At 37.1% G+C, this 22,777-nt stretch overlaps 1 protein-coding gene across 1 annotated transcript in view; it reads left to right on the top strand.

The window, feature by feature from the left end:
- Window positions 1-22,455, top strand: part of PLA2G4A (phospholipase A2 group IVA) — a 64,043-nt gene extending 41,588 nt beyond the window's left edge. The window contains exons 8-17 of the mRNA XM_061345348.1: window positions 2,680-2,902; window positions 4,587-4,701; window positions 8,841-8,978; window positions 9,306-9,398; window positions 11,328-11,399; window positions 12,356-12,598; window positions 17,546-17,730; window positions 20,170-20,365; window positions 20,575-20,732; window positions 22,154-22,455. Coding sequence (XP_061201332.1) covers window positions 2,680-2,902; window positions 4,587-4,701; window positions 8,841-8,978; window positions 9,306-9,398; window positions 11,328-11,399; window positions 12,356-12,598; window positions 17,546-17,730; window positions 20,170-20,365; window positions 20,575-20,732; window positions 22,154-22,285 — 1,555 coding nt within the window. The 3' untranslated portion in view covers window positions 22,286-22,455. The remainder of the gene's footprint in view (window positions 1-2,679; window positions 2,903-4,586; window positions 4,702-8,840; window positions 8,979-9,305; window positions 9,399-11,327; window positions 11,400-12,355; window positions 12,599-17,545; window positions 17,731-20,169; window positions 20,366-20,574; window positions 20,733-22,153) is intronic.
- Window positions 22,456-22,777: the final 322 nt, after the last annotated feature.

Below are 22,777 nucleotides of genomic sequence, written 5' to 3'. Positions count from 1 at the left end.
GCTTTTTTGTGTCTAACTTTAAAACTTGATTTTCATGTCAGGGGGATAGGGTTTCAGTCAGGGATGTTACATCTTAAGAAAATATTGAACTTTTCAAGGGAGTATCTCAAATGTTACAAAACACGATTTTATCATAACTGTACCAGTTTGAATATCAGAGGATCTGAATCCAGTTTAGGGCCACCTAGTACAATAAAAGTGTTGACAAACTGTTTTAATTCTATCAGAGTACCGCCTAGGCAATTAGGAAATTAGAGCACATGAGAAAGTGAGGTAGCTGTATTTGTTTAGCCTTGAGGAATAGGCAGAGATAGTGGTAGGGGAGGTCTCCATGTTATCTTTAGCTACCGAGTGGATGTAAAGAAAACTCTTTAAAAAGAGAGAAAGGACAACATGCAATGACCATAAGTTGCAGCAAAAGAAATGTAATTAGCTATTAGGAAAGTTATTTTGCAGTGAGAGTGGTCAAGCAGTGGAATGTATTGCCCCATCCTTACTTGACTAGGCTGGGTAAAGTCATCCTCTGTCTATCTGACTCAGTGAATACTTCATGTGAAAGCAGAACTTGACTGAACAAAGCCCTGAGCAACCTGATCTGACTTTTAATTTGGATCTGCATTGAGCAGGAGGTTGGAATAGAAATCTTGAGGTTCCTTTAAGTCTAAATTATAAGATTATATGAATGTCTTATTTCTTCAAGAGTAAGGGAAAAAGACTTTTGTTCGAATAGCTAAATATAAATGAGCAGGGAATATGCCTAGGATGAGTTTTATCCCCTGGTTTAGCTCTAAGGAGCCACATGAATGTTGGTTCTATGTTTCTAAGGAAATACTCTAACTCTAAAGCTGTTGCCTCTTCTGAACAGATAATGTACTGTTCTATTCCTTGTGGGTTTTTTTTTTTTTCAGTTATTTTTCACTTGTGTGAAGCTTGCTTCTCCCCTTGCAGACTAGGCAGAAAGCTTTCAAAACGCTAGAAGGTTTTGAAATGCCAGAAGGTATCTATGATACAGAGTAAGTTCCTCATTCAGAATGGACTACAGAACACTGGCATTTCTGGAACCTTGGTTTTCTATCACTAGTAGTTGGGGGGGCAGATTTATCACTGTCTGTTGAGAGACATGGGTGTAATTATGTCAAATTTGTGAAAAGTAGATGTCATTTGTCTGGATGAAGAGCAATTGGATAGTGTAATGTAGTGTGAAAAATTTTCACTGTGTTTCTAGTGAATGACATGTAGACTACATTCTGAAAACAGCTGGCCATGAGTCCTTTTTTCGGAAAACCGAAGTGTGAATACATAGCTGATCTAATGTAAACCTATAAAATCTGTATTAAAAGAGCAAGATTATCTGAACTGGGTCAGTCAGAAACATATTGGGAACAACTGTATTTAAACAAATTTGGGTTTGCTGCTTTGGTGATGTCACCTATTCAGACTTTCCTTGCCTGATGAATAAATAAATTGACACTTTGGCACTCCTTTTCTTCTCCGTTTTTTTCCATGCAGTCTATTACTTGGGAATAATGCCTTTTTTTTTTTCTTTTCCTGAAGGGTGGAGAATTCCTTTCCTGGTGGGAGAGGCAGGTTTTGACTTGTTCCCCCAGATGCATGTCTAACCTTGGAGCAATGCATTTACCTCGATTGCCTTTGTCATCTTGCTTCAACCTTGTACTGAATTCCTCATCCTGCATTTCCCTTTCTCTGCTCACATGGAAGCTTGCTGCTGTGTTTGTTCCATCCACGAGCTGACGGGCATGCTAAGCTTTAGAGACTGCACAAGGACTAATGATTCAAGTTCTTACACCATGCATGTGATAAGGTTCATCACGCTGTCAAGTAAATTGCCAGGCAGTGATCTCAGGGCCAAGCTTACAGAGTGTATATCTCACTGCTGTGCAAAGTTATACCTGCAGTATGGAATGTATACGTGAGCCAGTTAATTGAATGAATAAATAATAGTTAAATGGGCATCTAGTAGATTAGGACAGCCTATCTTGAGTCTTCACCAATAGTGAATAAGCCAGGTCAAGTGCAGACCACATTTGTCTGGATGTGTGTCTAACTTTTGTTTTGGGTAAACAAAGCTTCAGTTTCCAGAGTTACTACTGAGTGACAAAAACAAGATTTGCCTGATAGGCCTCTTCTGAATCCTCACAGTCAATTAAATCTCTGCATGGGTTTTAATTATAGTGCTTCAACTTATTATGAAAGCACCTAGATCCTGGAAAGCATACCGGATACTGATGTACTTAGGAATTTTTGAATAGTGATAATGAACTGGAGAGTGACAGAGGTCCATTCTAGAGTGAAATAACTGCATGTATGCTTATAGGACCTCCAGTCTGCTCAGTCTAGGTACTCTCTGACAAAGTTGAGAGTCTCTTTTTTCAGCTTATGATGATTCTGTCCATTATCCCTTAAACAGATAAATGAGGAGCATCATACACATTCTGGAAATTTATGTTGAGTGTTTGATTGTATGCTTACATTTAGAACAAATTGTTTAGCTTTCTATGCCTTGAGAAAAAGGAAACGGCAGTTTACGATATGAATGTTGAGTAAATTAGTCTGATTTAGTCAGTAATTGTATCAAATTATTTATGAGCTTATTGTACATTTCAGGCAGCTGACATTGAACCAGGCTTTGATACTTACAGATCCTATTTTCCATTGCAGGTACATGTCAACTTTGTATTCACATCCGGATTTTCCAGAAAAAGGGCCAAAGGAGATTAATCAAGAATTGATGAACTCTGTCAGTCACAACCCACTTCTGCTGCTCACTCCTCAGAAAGTCAAACGCTACATTGAAGCACTGTGGAATAAGAAAAGCTCAGGGCAGCCTGTCACCTTCACAGATATCTTTGGAATGCTAATAGGTGAAACACTTATCCATAATGTAAGTTTATTTTTTATGATTATGACAATTGTGAAACTATTGCACACCAAACCACTATCTTTTTTAAATAACCTTGGTAACATTTAACAAACCATGTTCAGTAGTAGGAATACCTGAAGTTACAAGTGAGCAGATACTGGATAAAAAACTTGTAAAATGCTTTCCTTGCTCTGGGGCATGTTTTTGAATGGTTCTTATTTCTTTAAGCCCTAGGAAAACATCATGCATGTTTCATGCAACAGAAATGAGCTCAGTTAGTGGGTACTTGCAGCAAGCCCTTAACATTGTGTATCAGCCAGTAAAACTACTGCTCAAGCAATTTCAACAAAAGATTACAAAGTGGTTGTCCTGATTTTGGCTGAGATAGAGTTAATTTTCTTACTTGTAGCTGGCGCAATGCTGTGTTTTGGATTTAGTCTGAGAATAATGCTGATAACACACCAGTGTTTTAATTGTTGCTCAGTAGCACTTACCCTGATCAAGGACTTTCCAGTCATTCTCTCCCAGTGAGGAGGGGCACAAGAAGCTGGGAGGGAGCAGAGGCAAGACACCTGACCCAAACTAGCCAAAGGGGTATTCCATACCTCAGCACGTCATGCCCAGTGTATAAATTTAGGGGTCACTTGAAAGGGACTTATCACTGCTCAGGTCAGGCTGGGTATCAGTCAGTGACTGGTGAGCAATTGTATTGTGCGTCACGGATGTTTGTTGGGGTTTTTTTATAGTTTTCTCTCTTTGTAATTTCCCTTTTCATTATTATTATTATTAGTAGTAGTAGCAGTAACATTATATTGTACTTTATTTTAATTATTAAACTGTTCTTATCTCAACCCATGGGTTTTGTCTTTTTTCTGATTCTCCTCCCCATCCCACTGCAGGGGAGGGAGGGATCAAGCAGCTGCATGTTGGTTAGTTGCCATTCTTGGGTTAAACCATGACAGTGATGCAACTTCTTTATGCACATTTTGCTGTAAGAGAGGCAGCATTTGCTTAACAAAATACTAATTTCAAGGTGAAAGATCCACATCTCTATTATTACTTGTTTTTGAGAAACAAGACCATAGGAGAGCTTCGTACTGTTGTGTTTTATTATTGAATAATTGCATTGACTGAATCAAGCACAAAGACTGCAAGTTCAAATGCATTAGGAGAGCAGAATTTGTATTTGATCTGATGGTAAGATTGAAATGTATTAACAGATTCACAGATGTTTTATACATTTGTATCTTCCATGAGCATACATTGCCATTGGTTTTAAACATTCTAAAAGGGCAGCACAGCTTTTAGTAACTGGTATATCGAGTAAGTTTCTGACAATGAAGGGATATTAATGATTGTGTGAGGTTGGTTAGAAGTCCCAGTTACTAAGAGGTTAAACAAATGCACGGATGTTTAGCTTATACCTGAACAATGGGTGGAAAATGGAAATAAGGCTCTTGGATACTCACTGATAAGACATCTTAGTACTGTAATGTCATGATGACTCTCAGTCTTTCTTGATTGCAGACTCCAGAATATTTTCTGCAGGGAAATGCAGATCCTTGTTTAACAAGTGTAAGCCTCTTAAGAGTCCGTTTGCTTTTCATAGTTATCTTTGCTGCCTTTTCAGAAAAGTAGTTGTCTCCCAAATATCAGCAGGACTTCATAGGATCCATTTAGACACAGTGTCTTTCTTTTTATTCAGAGAATGGACACCACTTTGAGCAATATGAAAGAGAAAGTCAATAATGCGCAATGTGCTCTCCCACTCTTTACATGTCTCCATGTCAAACCAGATGTCTCGGAGCTAATGTTTGCAGGTATGTTTTCAATCTGTGTATTGAGTCACTTGTGAAGAGTGAAGTGTGTGACTAACAGAACAGCCTATTTTTTTAATACTTCTGAGAATAATTGTATCCTGCAACTTGGTACACTTAGAAATTATTAGTCTTGTGGCAAGGTTTAGGAAGGAAGGAATTTGCCATGATATAGAACATTCTTCAGGGCTTAACAAAATTTACATTGTTGTAAATTAAGTACAGGAAGATTTTAATTTGCAAAAAGAATAGTAAGTTGTGATGTTGAAGGATATACTGACAGGCACATCATAAGGACTGTTCTGGTGGGTTTTAAAAGATGATTGGAAAATGGATGCATTTGTGTTCAGTGGCTTCTGACAGTAGAGTCTGTTAATAAGAACTGACTCAGGGATAAGTGATCACATACTTAAGTAGGTGGATACTTATTCAATCAGTACAGTATTTGCACCAAGATTACAGGGCTGTGGAGAGCAGCATCAAATGGTTGTATTCCTCATGGCATATCATGGAACTGAGACATTTACTGGCTTTTAAGATGCATTTTTTCCTCTCCATGGAAAGGCAGACAGACTGTATTTTAAGTCAATGTCTTTTGTTTCTCCGTCATTCCTGGGTTTGGAGACTTATTCTCAGACCATTTTGAAGCTTAAATTTATATTTATATTATAAATATCTATTTTAAATGTATATTTATTAAATTTATATTTATTTATTTTTTAATTTGAAATTAAGTCTAACACCATAGCAGCCTTTTTAGGTTTCTGTGATAGCCAAGTTTTATTCCCTATATGTTGCAAAACAAATTATTTCCTACCAATTGACAAGAATATTGCTTATTCTTGAAGTATCTTAGTATTCTGTAAGAGTCAAGGTGTCTCTTCAACAACAGAAAGCTGCTTAACACTAGTATATCAAATAGGTAAAGGGATATGTCTTCAGCCGTACAGGATAATTACTCTGAGTGAAATGAGAAATGAACAAACAAATTGAATGTATTATTTCTTTTTTACTTCTCACACAGTGTGAAGTCCTGTGGGCTTTTGCTTTTATTTATTCCATAGGTTTTAATCCCATCTAGTAGCATCAGTTGAGAGTTGGTCTAGCTGTGCTAAATGCTGTACAAAGGATATGTAATGTACATAGTTACGTATAAGACTGAGAACAGAAACACCAAGTGGCTTGCCCACGGTTTGTAAGTCAGATGTATCCACATTTCCTAAAAAGATTATTTGGAGAATTTGTTGTCAAAACTTTGTATGTAATGAAAAATGAGGTAGAAAAATGTTATTTTTTTTCACAGGAGAATATGAAACTTTCTGCCTTAGGAAACTGAAACCTTTTTGTTTGAGAAGTATTTTGTTCTTTGATGGGCTTCTGTTCACTGATAAATTTTATTTGGGTTACTTATTTACCATTTTAAAGGCAAAATTATCTTTAGTTAATACTAGCCTTCTGTAAGCAAGAGCAGAAGGCTGGTCTAATTTCTGTAGCTTTAGCAGTAGGCCTAAAAAAAGGTATTGACTCTACCAAGGGATCTTGGTTTTGCTTTTTGAAGAGTATCACCTGTATCATTATATAGGGTGCTAGATCTTGATAATTTTTATTGTAAGTTTTTGTTGGGTTTTGTTTTTGTTTTTTTTTCTTTTAGAGCTGAACAGCTATTCTTGATCTGAAATATTTAGCAGATTTTGAATAGAAATATTTATACTTTCTTATTTAAAGGGTTATAGATACAGGTGAGCACTTTCATGTTGTTTCAAGTTGAAATATATTAATTATATCAGATAACATTCCTTCTGCGATGGTGCAAGATTTCATGCAGCTGCTAATAGTTTTAATGCCCCAGGCTCTGCATGTGTTTCCTACCAATAGCATTTGCGACCCAGGTGGTGCCAGCATACCCAAACCTGCAGTAATCATTTTGCCTGAGCATAATTACTGTGATTTAAAGACAGATTTATTTTTTTTATTATGATAGCTTCTTTAATGTTAAGAAATTACCTGAAGATACGGATATGCAGTGTTAAGGAGGGGAGTGGAATTTAATGTTTAGCTTTGGTATTTCGTGCTCCCATCTCTTAACAGCCTCGTTCACCATCTTTGTTGCTGTTGCAATGACATACCAGTAAAAATTTAGATTTGGCAGTTTTGCTCTTGAAAGTCACTATAATAAGCTTATGTCTGCAAGAGGGTGAGTGTGTGTCTTGCTTTGTACCAATAAGTTCTGCAGAATTTATTTGGAAGGAGAGCTGCCTTGAAATATGGATTCATAGCACTGGGATCCCTCAATTAGTGCTTGGCTAGCCATGATCATCACACATACCAGATCACGCATGTGGTTTTAATCTGCCTGCATGCAGCAAGGCTGGAATTTGGTCTCAGTCTGTGAGTACAGGCTATGCATTTATATGCTCAATCCTGAACCTACCAAATGCTTAATGTTAGCAAAAGATTGCATCTCTGTCTTCCCTCCTGAGAATGGGAAAAATCTGTTGCACCTTTAGCTGGTATGAAGCAGTGTAGAGTTGTGATCTAAGTTAAATCAGGTCCACGTCCAAAAATGCAGTGAACACATATGAGAGGTGTTACTTTAGTATATCTTGGATTAAGCCAGACCCAGGAAAATAGCCTGGTTTGCTGTGATATAAACACTTAAGTATTTCTGTTGGTATAGAGTTCTTGTCTCTTGGGACGTTCAAGTCCTGCTCATTTAAACGGCCACTGTCTCAAGGAGCTTCTGGAATGGCAGAAAATAATGCTGAAGCCCTTTAATTTTAAGGCAGAGACCTTATTTCCCTAAGCAGGATATGTGATTTGAGAAATCATCCTCTTCAGCGCAAATATAAAATGAAAGTGGACTGTTACAGATTAAATTAATTCTAATTCTAAATTCAGTTTTTCTGTCAACATGGTTCTGAACAGTTGTCTGCCAGTTCCTGTTTATATATCTCAATGGAAATACCATTAAATTCCTGGACTGGGTTTTCAAAGGAATATGCTTCTCCAATAAATGGGAAGTGTTTGGAAGATAAGATGTTGCATTTGACTTAGCATAGATAAGCATTGCCCCATGAAATAAAACTCTCAGCAGTCATGGTTAAAACTTTCCTTTCGGGACAAATAATAACCCTATGCTTAACATTTCAACAGAAACACAACATCTTGAGTAGCAGACAGCATCCTGTGACTTGTGGGGATTTTTCAGTTATGTTTCTTTTGCCATTCTATTTCAGAATTATTTCTAATTTGTTTAAAGAAGTAGTCAAATATATCGCCAATAAAATACAGAAGATAAAATACATGAATGGGTGAAATACTATAAACATAGGGGTTTTTTTTTGTTTGCTGTTGCTCCCTTTCTGAAATGAATTCTCTGATGTAAGCAGCTCCACAAGTATCAAAGAAAATATTTCAAAATCAGCTAAAATTCAATTTCTAAAAACATATGCATCATAGAGTGTAAATCACTTCTGAAATTTTTCTGCTAAGATTAGAAAATGTATTTAAATATTTTATTGAGCTCTCTATTCAGCGAAATGGCATATACTTAAAAAAATATGTTTGGCATTGTTTGATATTGATAAGTCTCTCAGCTGACTCTCAGCTTTACCTTTTTCATCTGGGATTTCATTAGAAACTTTAGGTTTTGGTGCAATCCAAATGCCTCTTGTAGAATATTTCATTTTGTGATATTAAATAAGTTTTCTGCCACTTCTCCCACTGCCCTTTACATTTTGGTAGGATCATTGTGAAAGAAAAGAAACTCAGAACTTTCTGACCCATGTTGCATTTCACATGACAGGGAATCATATTAAAGCATGAGATGAAAACCAGATGTCATTTTGTTTTTCTCACTTGTGATCGCTAATTTTATACTTCTGGTTTTACAACCTCGTATTTTTTCAGCAAAGTTTATAAGAGAGAATGAGAATTCTTCTCTGCTGAGACATTAGGCTGTCCTTCATTTGACACCAAAATTTTGACTAACCTAAGAGATATTTCTGTTGAGTATTTAACTTCCCATTTACCTAGAATATTTTTGCTTGGACAGAGATTTCATTAATTTATGTATTTTCACCCTCTGTTTCTATTCAGGTTGAGATTGCTCACCAAGTACAATTTTGTTTCTTATTTTGCAGACTGGGTGGAATTCAGTCCATATGAGATTGGTATGGCAAAGTATGGCACTTTCATGTCTCCTGATTTGTTTGGAAGCAAATTTTTTATGGGGACAGTGGTGAAGAAGTATAGTGAAAATCCTTTGCATTTCTTGATGGGTGAGTATGTGGCAGAGTATGTGGTTTATTTTAAAATACACCAAATTTCAGTAGCTCATGGACAAGGGTTTTTAAATGCAGTCACAGAAAGAATGAGATGAGAAGTAGAGTTCTCAGTCTGTTGGAAGACATCCATTTGTAAGATTTCAGACATGGACTGGCGTTCCCTATTTTTTGGTTTCTGGTATGTACCTCTGAGCTTACAGGTTAATGTGTTCCAAAATCAGGGGTGTGTTCAGAAAGCAAGCAACTGCTTAAATAGTGCATTTTAGGGGGCTTGTTTTCCTTCTACCAGCCTCCATTCATTGTTTACTTTTTCCTTTTCAGGTGTCTGGGGCAGTGCATTTTCTATATTATTTAACAGAGTGCTTGGTGTCTCCAATTCTCAGAATAAAGGTCCCACCATGGAAGAAGAATTAGGTAATATTAGTAAATAATCCTTCTACTATGCAAGAGAGTTACTAGCAAGAATCAGTGCATACTCCATCTGTGGAAGGATGACACTCTGCTAATAGTCATTTTAAGAAGTTGGAATTCAAGCAACTGTAATTGCTGACACTGCTAGATGCTGTTGAGGTCAGAGAAAGAGAGTTAGTAATTTTCTTTCACTTTTGTTTCTGATCAGTATCAGAAGTACTGAAAGTCACATGCATATATCCAACTACTTTCATGAAGTTAGTAGAATCCAACTCCCTTTTTTATGTCATTATGCTAGTTTCCAGAGATCAGAAGTTGACAGATACTTCATAATTCCTATGAATTCAGAAGACAGCATTTCAGGGAAATAGATAACCAACAAATACGTTGTACTAGACACCAAATTTTTCTGAAGAGGATAGATGGAAAATGCAGATTGAGTTGATTTAAAACACACACCCCCCCTCCCCCCCCCCCGCGCACACAAAAAAACCCCCACAATAAACAAAAACCAAGCTCCTTAGCTGCCTCTATCTCCTTTTTGGTCACTAATTTTGATTTTGACCTGTGTCCTATGTCACTTTACACCATGGTGAATCTCTTCAATCTTCTTATTCAGCCAGGCCTGCTTACAGGAATTAAATTTCGACTTAAACAAAAAAGTGTGAAGTGTAATTGCTGTTGTTTTGATACTGCATGTATAGAAATTACAGCATTTGTTGAAAATCACAGTCCAATGCAGGGTGTGCCACCAGGGACCAACAGCTACATTATCATTCTATTAGAAAAAGAAGATGTTATTTTATTTTCATTTTGTTAATGATAAAAAAAGTTAGTTGATAATATGTCCAAGTTCACTAGGAAAACTCCTCATTCAGTTTATTTTAACTGGCTTCAAATTTTAATTAGAGATGATTCTTAGCATACATTTTACTAGGGAATAAAGGCGTTTAGTTTTCAAAAGTCTCTCGGGTACATTTGCATCACTGAAATTCAGTGCCCATCTCTAGTCTTTGTAGGATATAAGCTTCCAAGATGAGACTGCTCATAAAACACTGGAAATCCACAGTATTTCAAGAAAAGCTTCCCCCCATAATTAGCAAAAATAATATAGTTAGCATGTAATCCATTCTCACATGATTTTACCTCCACTACAAACCTTAACTTAGGAGTGGAATATGTTGCTTTTTCAGTATTCATGTCGACTTTGAAATGTTTTAAGTTAGTAATGATTGACTGACAATGATTTAGTGATTGTTTTGGAAACAAAGCAGTTACCCTAACAAAATGCAGGTTTTTGACAGAGAAGTTCACTCATTTCTGGTTTTATTTCTCTCATTCAGTGTTATGAGATGAAAACCATTGTCTTTTCTACCCATGTAACTGTATTGGCCTTTATTTTTCACACATACTCCAGTAGAACTTTCATAACTATCTTGGCTTTTTTTTCCCCACACTATTTTTAAGGGTACCCACTCATAAATGTATGAATGAAGTAAAGAGCTCCTATTTAAAAAAAAGAGAAAAATTAGCAGGTAATTAACAGAAATTAACGTAGTAGTCTTCATAGTTTACTAGGAGTTACTGAGAAGACAGAAGCTATGTATCTAAATTTTAATCAAGGTGAATGAAATGTGTCAGATATGTGGTGCAGAGGTGAGTGGTAGGTACTGCTTTAGTGTTACGTTTTGTTTTCTCAGCTCTTTCACTAATCTGCTTAGGGCAGAAGCTTTGCAATAATTGCAAGCTAAAGCAAATACATTCTGATCAGATACTGAATATAGAGATGTCCACAGCAAATCAAATTTATTCAGCTCTATTTTCTTTTATGAAGACTATGATAATTTTATGACTCAAATTGTTTTGAAATTCTTAGCTGTTCTGGCAATTAAACCCTAGCAGTTTAAAGTAATTTTCTATTTCTTTCAACAGAAAATATTAGGCTAAAGCACCTTGTAAGTAATGACAGTTCAGACAGTGAGGATGAATCACAGCACCCAAAAGGTAAGGAAATCTTCACACTTTATTTCATAATTTACTTTTTTCATCAGCTTTCGTGTATTATGGTCAAGTTTGTGGATGCTGGAAATCAGCTGTAGCCAGTTTTCCTGAGTCTCTTATAACTGAGAATCTGCTTTCATTTATATCAATGGTAAACTTAATTGCCTAGCGCAAGGATTCTAAAGGAGCCAGTGGCTCAGCAAAAGAGAGAAGCCTTGAAAAAGAGACCTCAGGAGGTCCTTTGGCTTGACTTCATGACTCCCACTCAAGGTGATGATCAAATGATTCTCTCACATATCTTCAGTCTTGGTGTCAGCCCAGCAGGGCTTCACAGAGGTCTGCAATATCACATACACCCCCAAATGAGTCTTGCTGAGCCAGTGATATCCAGAAGTCTGTTCCCATCAAACTGCTGAGCTCAGGGGCATGTTCAAATTACCAGCCAAGTAAACTAATGCTATCCATTGTTTTCAAGGGTTCCTTGAGGAAATATTTTCCTGAGAATAGTTTAATCTGTGTTTCTAGCATTCATACATGTCTTTCAGCACCTTTACAGATGGCATCTGATACAGGAAATTCCTACTGTTTGGAACAATGTTTTAAACAATGCCTAAATCTCCGAAGAGGTACAACCACAAGGGGAGCACTGGGCAGTGGGAAGAAAATATCCTATTGAAAATTATCTTTAGGTGCCTAAGCCACATCAGGATTTCTGTGATTTTAGTCAGGATTTCTGTCTTATTCTAATAATGCTTTGTAGTTGATGGTACGTTTGGGAACAACAGTGATTTTCACATGAAGAAATTGGTTATATTTTTAAAAATACAAGCAAAGATGAAAGTGCTATAGCCAGTTTCTTTTATTTTAGTAGTCCTTTATTTTAGTAGACCCAGAAATCTTGGGTTTATACTTTATATATTAACTGTCTTACCATTGGTTATTTTAATTTTCCTCCTCAGGCACTGAAAATGCTGAGGCACATCAAGAATATCAGGACAGCAGCCAGGAAAGCTGGGTGCAGCGAATGCTGATGGCTTTGGTGGGCGATAGCGCCCTTTTCAATACCAGGGAAGGGCGTGCTGGGAAAGTGCACAACTTCATGCTGGGATTGAACCTCAACAGTTGTTACCCACTGTCTCCACTGGCAGACCTCCTTACTCAGGAGTCCGTGGAGGAAGATGAATTAGATGCTGCTGTTGCAGGTTAGTTCACAGAAAGTCTACATTGCTGCATATTCATTAGTAAAACCAGATACAGCTATTCTCAGTGAGGATCACAACAGCATGTACTCCTCCAAAGGCAGGACATGCTTGTCACTTGATGAAGTGCGAGCAGTAGACATTGTCTACCTTGATTTCTATAAAGTCTTTCAATATGGTTTCCCACAGCCTCCTCCTAGAGAAACTGATGTGTTAGACTCTTGAGAAGTTGTCAGTGTGGTGGTTAGGGAATTGGCTGACCATCTGCACCCAGAGGATGGTGGTGTATAGCTCCTTTTCCACCTGGTGACCTGGTCATTAGCAGGGTCCCCCAGGGATCAATATAGGGTTCAGTGCTGTTCATAAGTAATCTGGATGGATCAAATGTACCCTGATAAAATTTGCCAATGATAGCAAACTGAGTGGGGTATTGGACTGTTTGGGAGGGAGAACCACCCTGCAGGATGAGCTGGATAGGCTGGAAGAGTGGGATAACAAGAACCTCATGAAGCTCAGCAAGAGGATATTGTGCTCCTTCCATGTTCTTGTGTAATGGCAGAGCACTGCCAACCACCCGTCACAGTAATGGTAATCACTTCAGCTGTTATTTTCTATTCAGAGGAAAGAGATTGTCCTAGCTGATTATTATGCAATAGTAAATACCAGATGTCATTTAAAAGCTTAGGTAGCAGACACTCTCTAATGTGTGTTTGTTAATGTAGCAAATCCCTTTGAGTGGTTGTATAGTAATTTCCATCTGTACTCCACTTTCTAAATATTTTTATCATCTTAGAGGTGTTTACAACTGGATAATCTTAATATTTATAATAGTTGTAAAAGAGGCAGGAAAGCGGGGAGTAAATTTATGGTTGGAAAAAATGACAGTTGATGAGAATTTTGCATAATTAAGACATGTGGGTAATCTCCAGAATCAACTATCAACTTCCTGGGGTTCAATTTCAATTGAAATTAAGCGCTGGTTTGACAGAATGAGCCTGTCCCTGTGAGAAAATTACTTTTGAGTACCTGAAATTTCTTTGGGTAAAATGTCTGGAAAAAAATTTGATATAACTGCAATTTTTTTTTTTAATGTTAGCTTAAGCCCACACTCATAAACTGGAGCTAACAATTCGAATCTAACAGCTATGTGTATTTGCAGTGTTATGGTCAAGAATAGCTAAAAAAAAAAACCCTTGAAATTTCAGTAGATAATATAAAATTTAATCATTCAGTAGTGTTAGAAGTGTATCCACATTTTAATGCTGTGAATTTTGCAACTGTATGTAACAGCCTAGTTGATGAGAAGAGTAGATAGAAAGGAAACTTTAGTGTAAATTTGAAACACTGTATATTACCAAGGCACAGGATGCATTTAAACTGCGTATTTATTCCTACCACCAGTTTACCTATCAACTTCAGTATAGAGAGAAGTCTGAATTGCTTTATAACTTAACTCTCTTTTTCTTGCAAAATGCTCCAAAGTAGAAATAAATGGATCAAAAAGGATATAAATATTTCACATCTGCAGTTGTCTCAAACCTGTTGTAGACCCACTAAGTTGCACTGCAGAGGATGAGCTGTGACAGGCCTAGGCCAGTCTTACAGTCATTACAAAGGGTTGAATTTAGGGTTTGCAGTGCATACAGCAGAGATCCCAGAAAGATCTGAGAGGAATATGCTTGGCTTTACTATCAATTCTATTTGTGCTGAGCATTTTCTTAATTGGTCTCAAATATGCCTTAAAATTTTATACCCCGTGAATGATTTCATTGTGAACTCAGAGTTGTTCAGTTTCTGTACCCTGATGTTACAACACAGCAAAATCACTTGAGAAAATGCCAAGTGAATAACAATAGGGAAAAAATAACTCATAATCTCTGTTTCCTTATTTCAGTATTTATGGAAACTGCTATAGTAGACACACGTCAGTAACAAATGTGCTTTTCATCTCCCGTACTTCCATTGAAGCTGCCGTCTGTGACAAAGTTTGGTCTCTAGAACATGTTCGCTTTTTTATTTCCAAACAATTCTTAATTTCTATTTGTGTATCTGATTGCTGCAGATCAGATAGGTGTGCTGTGCTGATTTGACACAGAGCTGTACTTGGAAACATCTTGTGCTTCTTCCAGTTTGCAGTCTGATGGACTGAAAGCTTCTTGTAATACTTCATAGAAGCATTCCGCATGGGCTGGAAATTAATGTCCGAGGCTCTCAGACATAAATACTCCATTCAGTCTCCATGCTGTTTGATGAATAATGATGGATCCACTTACCAGAGCTGTTAGAGTATATAGAATGATTGTCCTGGATTCATGCGTTATAAAGTATAAAAAGAACAAAGCTTCTTATGCAGTCCTTTAGAATAACTACAGCACAGGTTATAGAGTATGTAATGCTGCTTTTATCACCAGGGGTACTTATTGTACATTACAACTCTGCCAGGAGCAATTGCAGGCTCACCTGTAGTGTCCTGACCCACAGGTCAGTCTGCCTGCTTGCCTTGTCTCACCAGGGTATTGCATGCTGCTTCTGGCCTCTGACTCCAGATCCTGGATAAATCAAATTTCATGCTGAGCCTGCCTTTAAAGTCATGTCATTAAAATAACACTGTATTATATTAATTGCTTTTTGAATCCTGACCCCACAGAATGGACACGGGTTACATTTTGGAACTTTTTTTCTCAGTTCAAATTAGAAATGCACTTCTAAAATTAATTATGGTAAAAAGAAAAACTTCTAAGTTGAATTTCTACTGTAATCACAGAAGACCACAACTAATAAAAGCAATCTGTGTCATCATTATATATTTATTGATGGCATTTTTGACATTTTATTATTGAAAATGTAATAAAATTATTATGATAAATTTGGTTATGGAGTCATGAAGTCTGTAAGCAATAGGAACTGTCTTGTTCTTCAGTGCCTTTTTGGTAGGAGGTTTGTATATACAGTAACACCCCTATCATAAACATTGTTATAGGTGTTACTATATTTGTTTAAATTATCACTGTTGACTTTTAAATTCAAATTTTGTATAATAAGACAATACAAAACTTGAACAAAAATGCTGCTGCAAGTTTTATGAATTCTGCTGAGAGCAAGGGTTAAATTACATTTAAAATGTCCTTTTTAAAGGAAATGATTTAAAAAAGGCAGTAGTCAATGATTTGAAAGTGTTTTCTCCCTTAGAAATCAAAGCAAATATTAGGAAACTAGTGTCTCATTTCTTAGCAAAGCACCCTCTAATAAACAGTGCCAGAAATAAGAAGTCAAAATACCTTTTCTGAATTTATTTTTGCTGCTCATAACAATAATTTTTCTTCATGCATCCTGAAATTATAGGAACTATAGTTTGAATTATTATTGCTATTGCCAATAAGTAGGTGCTAGGAAATTTAATTACACAATAGTCATAGCATGCTACTCATCATTCCTTAGATTACACTGCCCTCTACAGGTATGAGCATTAGTTTTTATTCGAAAGGCAAAAACATACACTGGAAATACTTTTAAGCTCTAGAGCAAGAAAAGACTGTCAGGAGAAAAGTCTGAAGTACTGCAGGGATCATTTAGTAGTGTCCAGAGACTTGGTTAAGTGCTCAGCTGCACCCGGGGAATATTTGGCTTAAAAGGAAAAAATCATCTTCAGCCCTCAGTTTGGGTGTTAGAGATAGGAGGCTATTTTATATTATACCATGACAGTGCTATCAGTAAGTGGCTTACATGTAATTCTGCCCAGTATTTAAATTTCACATATGGATAGGGGTTATATTTTCTTTACATTCCTACTATATTAGCGAATATAAAGTAGTGAGATTTGGTGTAAGTTGAAAACCAAGACTTAATAGCCCTAATTTTAATGGATAGAAGCAGATATAGAATCATAGCATCATAGAATGATTTGGGTTGGAAGGGACTTGAAAGCTCATCTAGTTCCAGCCCCACTGCCATGGGCAGGGACACTTCCCGCTAGACCAGGTTGCTCCAAGCCCCATCCAACCTGGCCTTGAACACTGCCAGGGATAGGACAGCCACAGCTTCTGTGGGCAACCTGTGTCAGCGCTTCACCACCCTCACAGGGAAGAACTTCTTCCTAATGGGTAATCTAAACCTCCTCTCTAAAGCCATTCCCTGTTGTCCTCTCACTATGTGCTGTTGTAAAAAGTCTCTCTCTTGCTTCCTTCTAGGCCTCCTTTAGGCATTGGAAGCTGCTCTAAGGTTTCCCTGGAGCTTTCTCTTCTCCAAGCTACACAAGCCCAGCTTTCTCAGCCTGGCTTTATAGGAGAGGTGATCCAGCCCTCAGAGCATCCTCATGGCTCTCCTCTAGACTCACTCAAGCAGATCCATGTCCCTCTTGTGTTGGGGGCCCAAGTGCTGGATGCGTTATTGCAGGTGGAGTGACATAGACAAGCGTCATGCAGGAGCTAAACCACGTCAAGGCTTTTTAGGCAAATTTCAGTTATTTGAGGAAGAGGAGCTGGGAGGAACAAGGGTTTGGGAGGGAACCCAAGGAAGATATTTAGGCAGGGTTGTAGGACACTGAGGGGATGTACACTATAAATCTGTCTCTTACCATCCCATGAACACTTTCTTTTGTGTATTGGTTGTTAGGGATGACAGAGTAAAGATGGGAAGGTTAGGGTCAAACCTGGGCATTTGTCCCTTTTGGTTTTGCCTCGAGCTACCTCTGCTTCTGCCTTGGGACATTATCTGCTGAGGTCCCTTCCAGCTCTGTTTTTTTCCCCTCATTCTCTAGTTGTTAAGATAAGTGTTAAGGTTACACATGAGTTCATGGTATGTTTAGCTGGGATACTGTACTTTTTAAAGTCTGTGGAATCTTCAGTACTTGGGGAAACATTGGAAAGCCCTGTGCCATTTTGAAATGAAAATTTCAAGAAGTTCTTAACACAAGTGTTCTTGGTTTGTTTTGGTTTCATTTGTTCTGCACAGATCCTGATGAGTTTGAGAGGATATATGAGCCACTAGATGTGAAGAGCAAAAAGATTCATATAGTGGACAGCGGGCTTACATTTAACCTTCCGTACCCACTTATTTTAAGACCTCAAAGAGGTGTGGATCTCATCATCTCATTTGATTTTTCAGCGAGGCCAAGCGATTCCAGTCCTCCTTTCAAAGTAAGTGAGATAAGCCATACCTTTCTTTGTGTTCATAAATTTAAGTTGTCTCAATTGCATTCTTCCAGTCAGGTGGGTTGCACATTTCATGGTTCCAGAAGGCCTTAGTGCTACTTTATCGACAGCATCAGAGGAATTTGTTTCTACGTCAAGGCAGAATATTGCGCTTTGCCTCAGTTCCTGTTTACATGACTCACATGAGATGACTGACACAAAAAGGGCTAATATGACTTATTTGAAGTATTTGCTCTGTTGTTTTTATGGAAATCTTGCATTCACACTGAATTGCAGAATTTTATTTTATGTCAGTATTAAACCATCAACTCTTTTACCATTGTGCTAATTCTCTACCTCTGTGCAGCTGTTCTCTGTGATGCTGTGATGTAAATGAACGGTTTTCTGTCATCATCAGAAATGTGTCTTAGTCACTCTGGTATTGCTAAATACATAACATTTTGGAATTGGAGCTAACTGTTCATTTACATCTCACTAGGATAATCCCAGTACTGGTTTAAATAGGATTCCTGAATCCATTTAGGACAGGCCAAAACAACAACATGAAAATACGAATTAAATGGCATGGGTTTTTTTCAGTAGCAGATGTGTAAAGCACAGCTGTCAGTCTCTAAAATGGGTACAACCTCTGCATCCAGACAGCTCCAACTGATCAGAAAGACTTAATGCTGGATCATTTTGGTAGCTGACACAAAAAAAAAAGCTACCTATGAGACTATTTGAGGTTCTCAAAAAGAGGCAATATTTATTTGAAACTCAAGTGGATTTTTTAAAATTGTTTTTAAGAAAACCAAGAAAACTTGCCTATTTGAGAAACAGCTGGCATTCGTTGTTGCTTTACAGACAAATTTCAATTAGAACAATTTTTTTTCCTTCCTCTTGCTATCAAGGGATAACCCTACCAACCAACATTAGAAAATAACAGCAGTAGCAAAATGAACTCTAGATCATTGTTGTCGAATGCAATTTAAAACAAGTTCAGGAGAATAAAAAGGAGTAAAATGACTTCCGTAATCTCTAGATCTCTTGGGAACTACTTTGAAGAATACAGAACTGAGAAAACTATTATTCGTGCTGAGATCCTTCGTTTTCCTTAATTGACTGAATCCCACAGTGTATTTCTGTTGAAGAATTTGTGCCCTTTTTTGTCACAACTGAATATTTTCCCCACCAGCTAAATTTACTGACACTGCATTGCCATCTCTGAAGCATTTTCTTTTTCCTCCCTTTGTTAATGTTCTGCACATGAAGTCTGTGCAAAAGGCAGTGTATCATCTCTGTTATTCTTAGCCTATGCATTGAAGTTTCGGTCACCATCAGCTGCAATTTTCTGTGTCATTTTGGGTAACATACCATAACATGGAGAGATTGATAGGAAGTCAAGTGGCATCCTGAATTGTTTTCTGCAAGCTGTAATTTTAAACAGGAGAAATCCTTTTGCGCATGAAAAAGTGGTAGGAAAATTAAATAGTGCCATAGGTTTTAATGAAGCCACTGTTGAAGGGAATTGTTCATTATTTCTGAAATGCAAAAGTGTGTATTAAAAAGAGTGACGTAGCTGCAGCTAATACACAGGTACAGTCCACAAGTATAGGCTGTATGCTAACATCCTGAAGGACAGAAACCAGTTTTGTTTACTGGCTGTGCAATCCCATTGCTTTTGCTTGCATTACAAAGAGTAAATGCAAGTTCAAAAGTTTGCCAGTATCTATAGTAGCACTCTAATGTACTTTTATTACTCCAACATAAAGGGAAATCAGCCAGCTGAAGTCTATGACTCTGCTTTTATTTTATCATTTTACACCCACTATGTTTTAATCTCTTCTGTATCCAAAACAGTTGCCCAAAGAAGGGTCCTGTTTCATTCAAAACCAGCATTAAAGATGTTGACCTTCCCTCTCCTCCCTCTCACACACCCTCATTACATGCTTTTGAGTCATTATTTACCAATTATATTGTTTACTGAGTTGTCATGAGTTTGAAAAAGCCTGTTTTCCAGACTTCCTTTTTCACTTAGCATGCTTTCAGAAGCTGTTTTGTGCTATGATGTGTATCTGAACATAACAACACGTGGACTGATGTTTGTTAACTCTCATTGGTTTCCATAGCACTGGTACTCAGTTTGCAAGTAAAATTACAGATGGTTTTTTCTAGCTGTCAGCTCTGTAAATTCACCAAAGATTTATGTGACAGACCAGCTCTTTTCTTCCTGTGAATCATCTGAGGCACTCAAAATTGGGCAGACTGAATTAGGTGCTCAGTTCACCATACTGGGTAGTCTATACAAAGATTGGCCTAATCAGTCCTTCTGTGTAAAGAAGGGTGCGTTAATAAAGCTTTTTCCAGTAACCAATTTGACCTGTGTCTCTCTACATAAAATCTCCCTTTGCAGTGGATGCTTACATGCACTTGTTATCTTTTCAGGAAATTTTGCTTGCTGAAAAATGGGCCAGAATGAACAAGCTTCCTTTTCCCAAAATAGACCCAAATGTATTTGATCGCGAGGGCATGAAGGAGTGCTATGTTTTCAAACCAAAGGATACCTCTTCGGAGAAAGATTGTCCGACTATAATCCATTTTGTTTTGGCCAACATCAATTTCCGGAAGTACAAAGCTCCAGGTGAACACACAGTTTTTAATGCTCGATCTAGCTGTTCCTTTGAAGCTTTGTAATGACACGGTGATTACATACTAGAAATGGTTTGTCTCTGAAATAACTCTAAAGTCTGTCTGTAGCAGTTAGGAGTTCAAAAGAGGCATTAAAAAATAAGATGATAAGTCCTCAAACCTAACATGTAGATTGTATTTTTGTATTTGTTCTCTATGCAGGTATTCCAAGAGAAACACAGGAAGAGAAGGATTTTGCAGACTTTGACATTTTTGATGATACAAATACACCATTTTCTACCTTCAACTTCCAGTATCCCAATGAGGCTTTCAAGAGGCTTCACGATCTAATGGAGTTCAACACCCTCAATAACATAGATGTATGTATGACAGTGTGGAAGGGGCTTAAAGGCTTTAGGTTGTTAAATGGGAAATAGATGATGTGAGTAGAGCCCTAAATTCACAATCCAAACTGTACAGTGCTTCTTGCATTTGGTTATGCCCCTTGCTATTCTTGAAGTTTAGGTTGGATTAAAGCCCATTGTAGAAAGTGGAAGGGAACCTGCTTGATTTTAATGAGGCATAGAGATAACCAAGGTAAGTTCTTTATGAGCTGTGTACAAGCATGCACAAACTCTGGCATGGTTAACTTGTATCCTTCCAGCCTTGGAAGGAAAGAAGAGTCCAGTCGCTCTAGGTAACATAGTGGCTGGAGATACCTGAAGAGAGCTGGATGAGATACACAGTGAGAATCAGGTGAGGAGAATTTGGTCTCTTCACTTGACCTCTATTTCTGAAGTACTGAAATATCAGTGTTGAAGGAAGTATTACTGTATATCCTCTGTCAATAATAAACCACTAAGCAAATATGCTGCTGAAAAAGCCAGAGGTGCTTTCCAGTGGGGGAAAAAATGAAAAAAAGAAGTCTAAACAGTATTTCTGGGGCTAAGATTGATACAATACTGTGGTCATCTTCCAAATGGAAAAACTACTGGAGTATAGTATGTGTACTTTTCACAGTGTTTGAGCCTGTGCTTGTGAGGATCCATTCCAATTCACATCCTTTTCTAATTTGGTTCCTGTGTTGTTTTTTTTCATTTTACCATGAAATCCCTGCAGGGTAACTGAGCAAGGATGACTCTGTAGGATGCAGACATTATGTTCAGGATTTTATACTAAGTTTTTATATATGATGGTTTTATAACTTAAAAAAAAAGAAAAAAAGGACAATTGGAGATTTTCTATAAAGTTCTGTGGAAATTTATCAACTGAGTAATAATTTTTTTAAATGGATGCAAGCTGTAACTCAACACCATTATCCCAGCATCTAGAGTGACTCGCCTTATTCACATGCGTAAATGATCAGCCCAGACAAAGAAATACTTTTTTTTTCTTAATATAATAAAGAAATCTTGTTACTTCAGGATAAAGGAAGCAAACGTGATTTAATCTTTCTCAATATAGTAATTATTTTCTATATCCTTTAAGTATGGATGTTCTCCAGTTTGATTTACCCTTCAGAATTTCACTAGGACTTGGTTAGGTGGTGTATATACTTTTCTGACTTCTTTGACCTTGGTGGCATGAAGTTATATCTTTATTAACTACATTAAAATCAGTGTTTTGTATAATCAAGAAAAAGTATTCATAATACTACTCAGCAATCACTTTGTTCAATGATGGAGCTATGTTAAAAGTAGGAGAAATAGTTGCTAACATCTGAAGGAGTCTTTTCTATCAGTTAATAAATCATCAAAGTGTTAGTTATTTCCCTGGCTGACATATTGTTCACTGTTTTCAGGTGATCAAGCAAGCTATGGTGGAAAGTATTGAATACAGGAAAGAGAATCCATCTCGCTGCTCCGTGTCCCTCAGCAGTGTTGAAGCAAGACGATTCTTTAATAAGAACAATCTTAACAACAACCACACATAGAGGATAAGTCATAGGTCCTTCTCCTTCAAGAAACTGGTTCTACCTTTATAATTGGAGTGAAAAAGACATTATCAAAGCATCACTGCTGCTGAACAGGGCTGTGCAAAACTCCTGAAAACATTTTCTTGTAGATTTTCAAGTTTCAGTATAATTTTGTACTTTTTTTTTTTTTTTTGCTAAAAACATTGAAAACATTTCAGTATGTTGATATCCTTATTTTTAAAACTATGGAATTAGTTTATTTTGACTATGTTTATTGGGTTCAGTGTTGTTTTTTTTTCTTACAAAATAGTAAACACTTCTTTCTTGTGGGGCAATTGTCTGATGTTTAATTGATGTAAACTGGGCATATTGTGAAACATAAAATGGAATTAGAAACACAATAGAATAAAATTTTAGTAACAGAGGCAATATATATACCTGAGCTTGGGCCCAGATTCCAGATTGCTTTCTATCAATGAGGTTTCCTCTGACTTTGGTTTGAAAAGTCAG

This window comes from Neopsephotus bourkii, unplaced genomic scaffold (genome assembly GCF_033783945.1).
Source record: "Neopsephotus bourkii isolate Nb327-2 ecotype Australia unplaced genomic scaffold, CSIRO-AGI_Nbou_v1 NB_234, whole genome shotgun sequence".
NCBI classification, from domain to species: Eukaryota; Metazoa; Chordata; class Aves; order Psittaciformes; family Psittacidae; genus Neopsephotus; species Neopsephotus bourkii.
The sequence above is the reverse complement of the archived record's forward strand: the minus strand, read 5'-3'. Positions and strand labels throughout refer to the sequence as shown.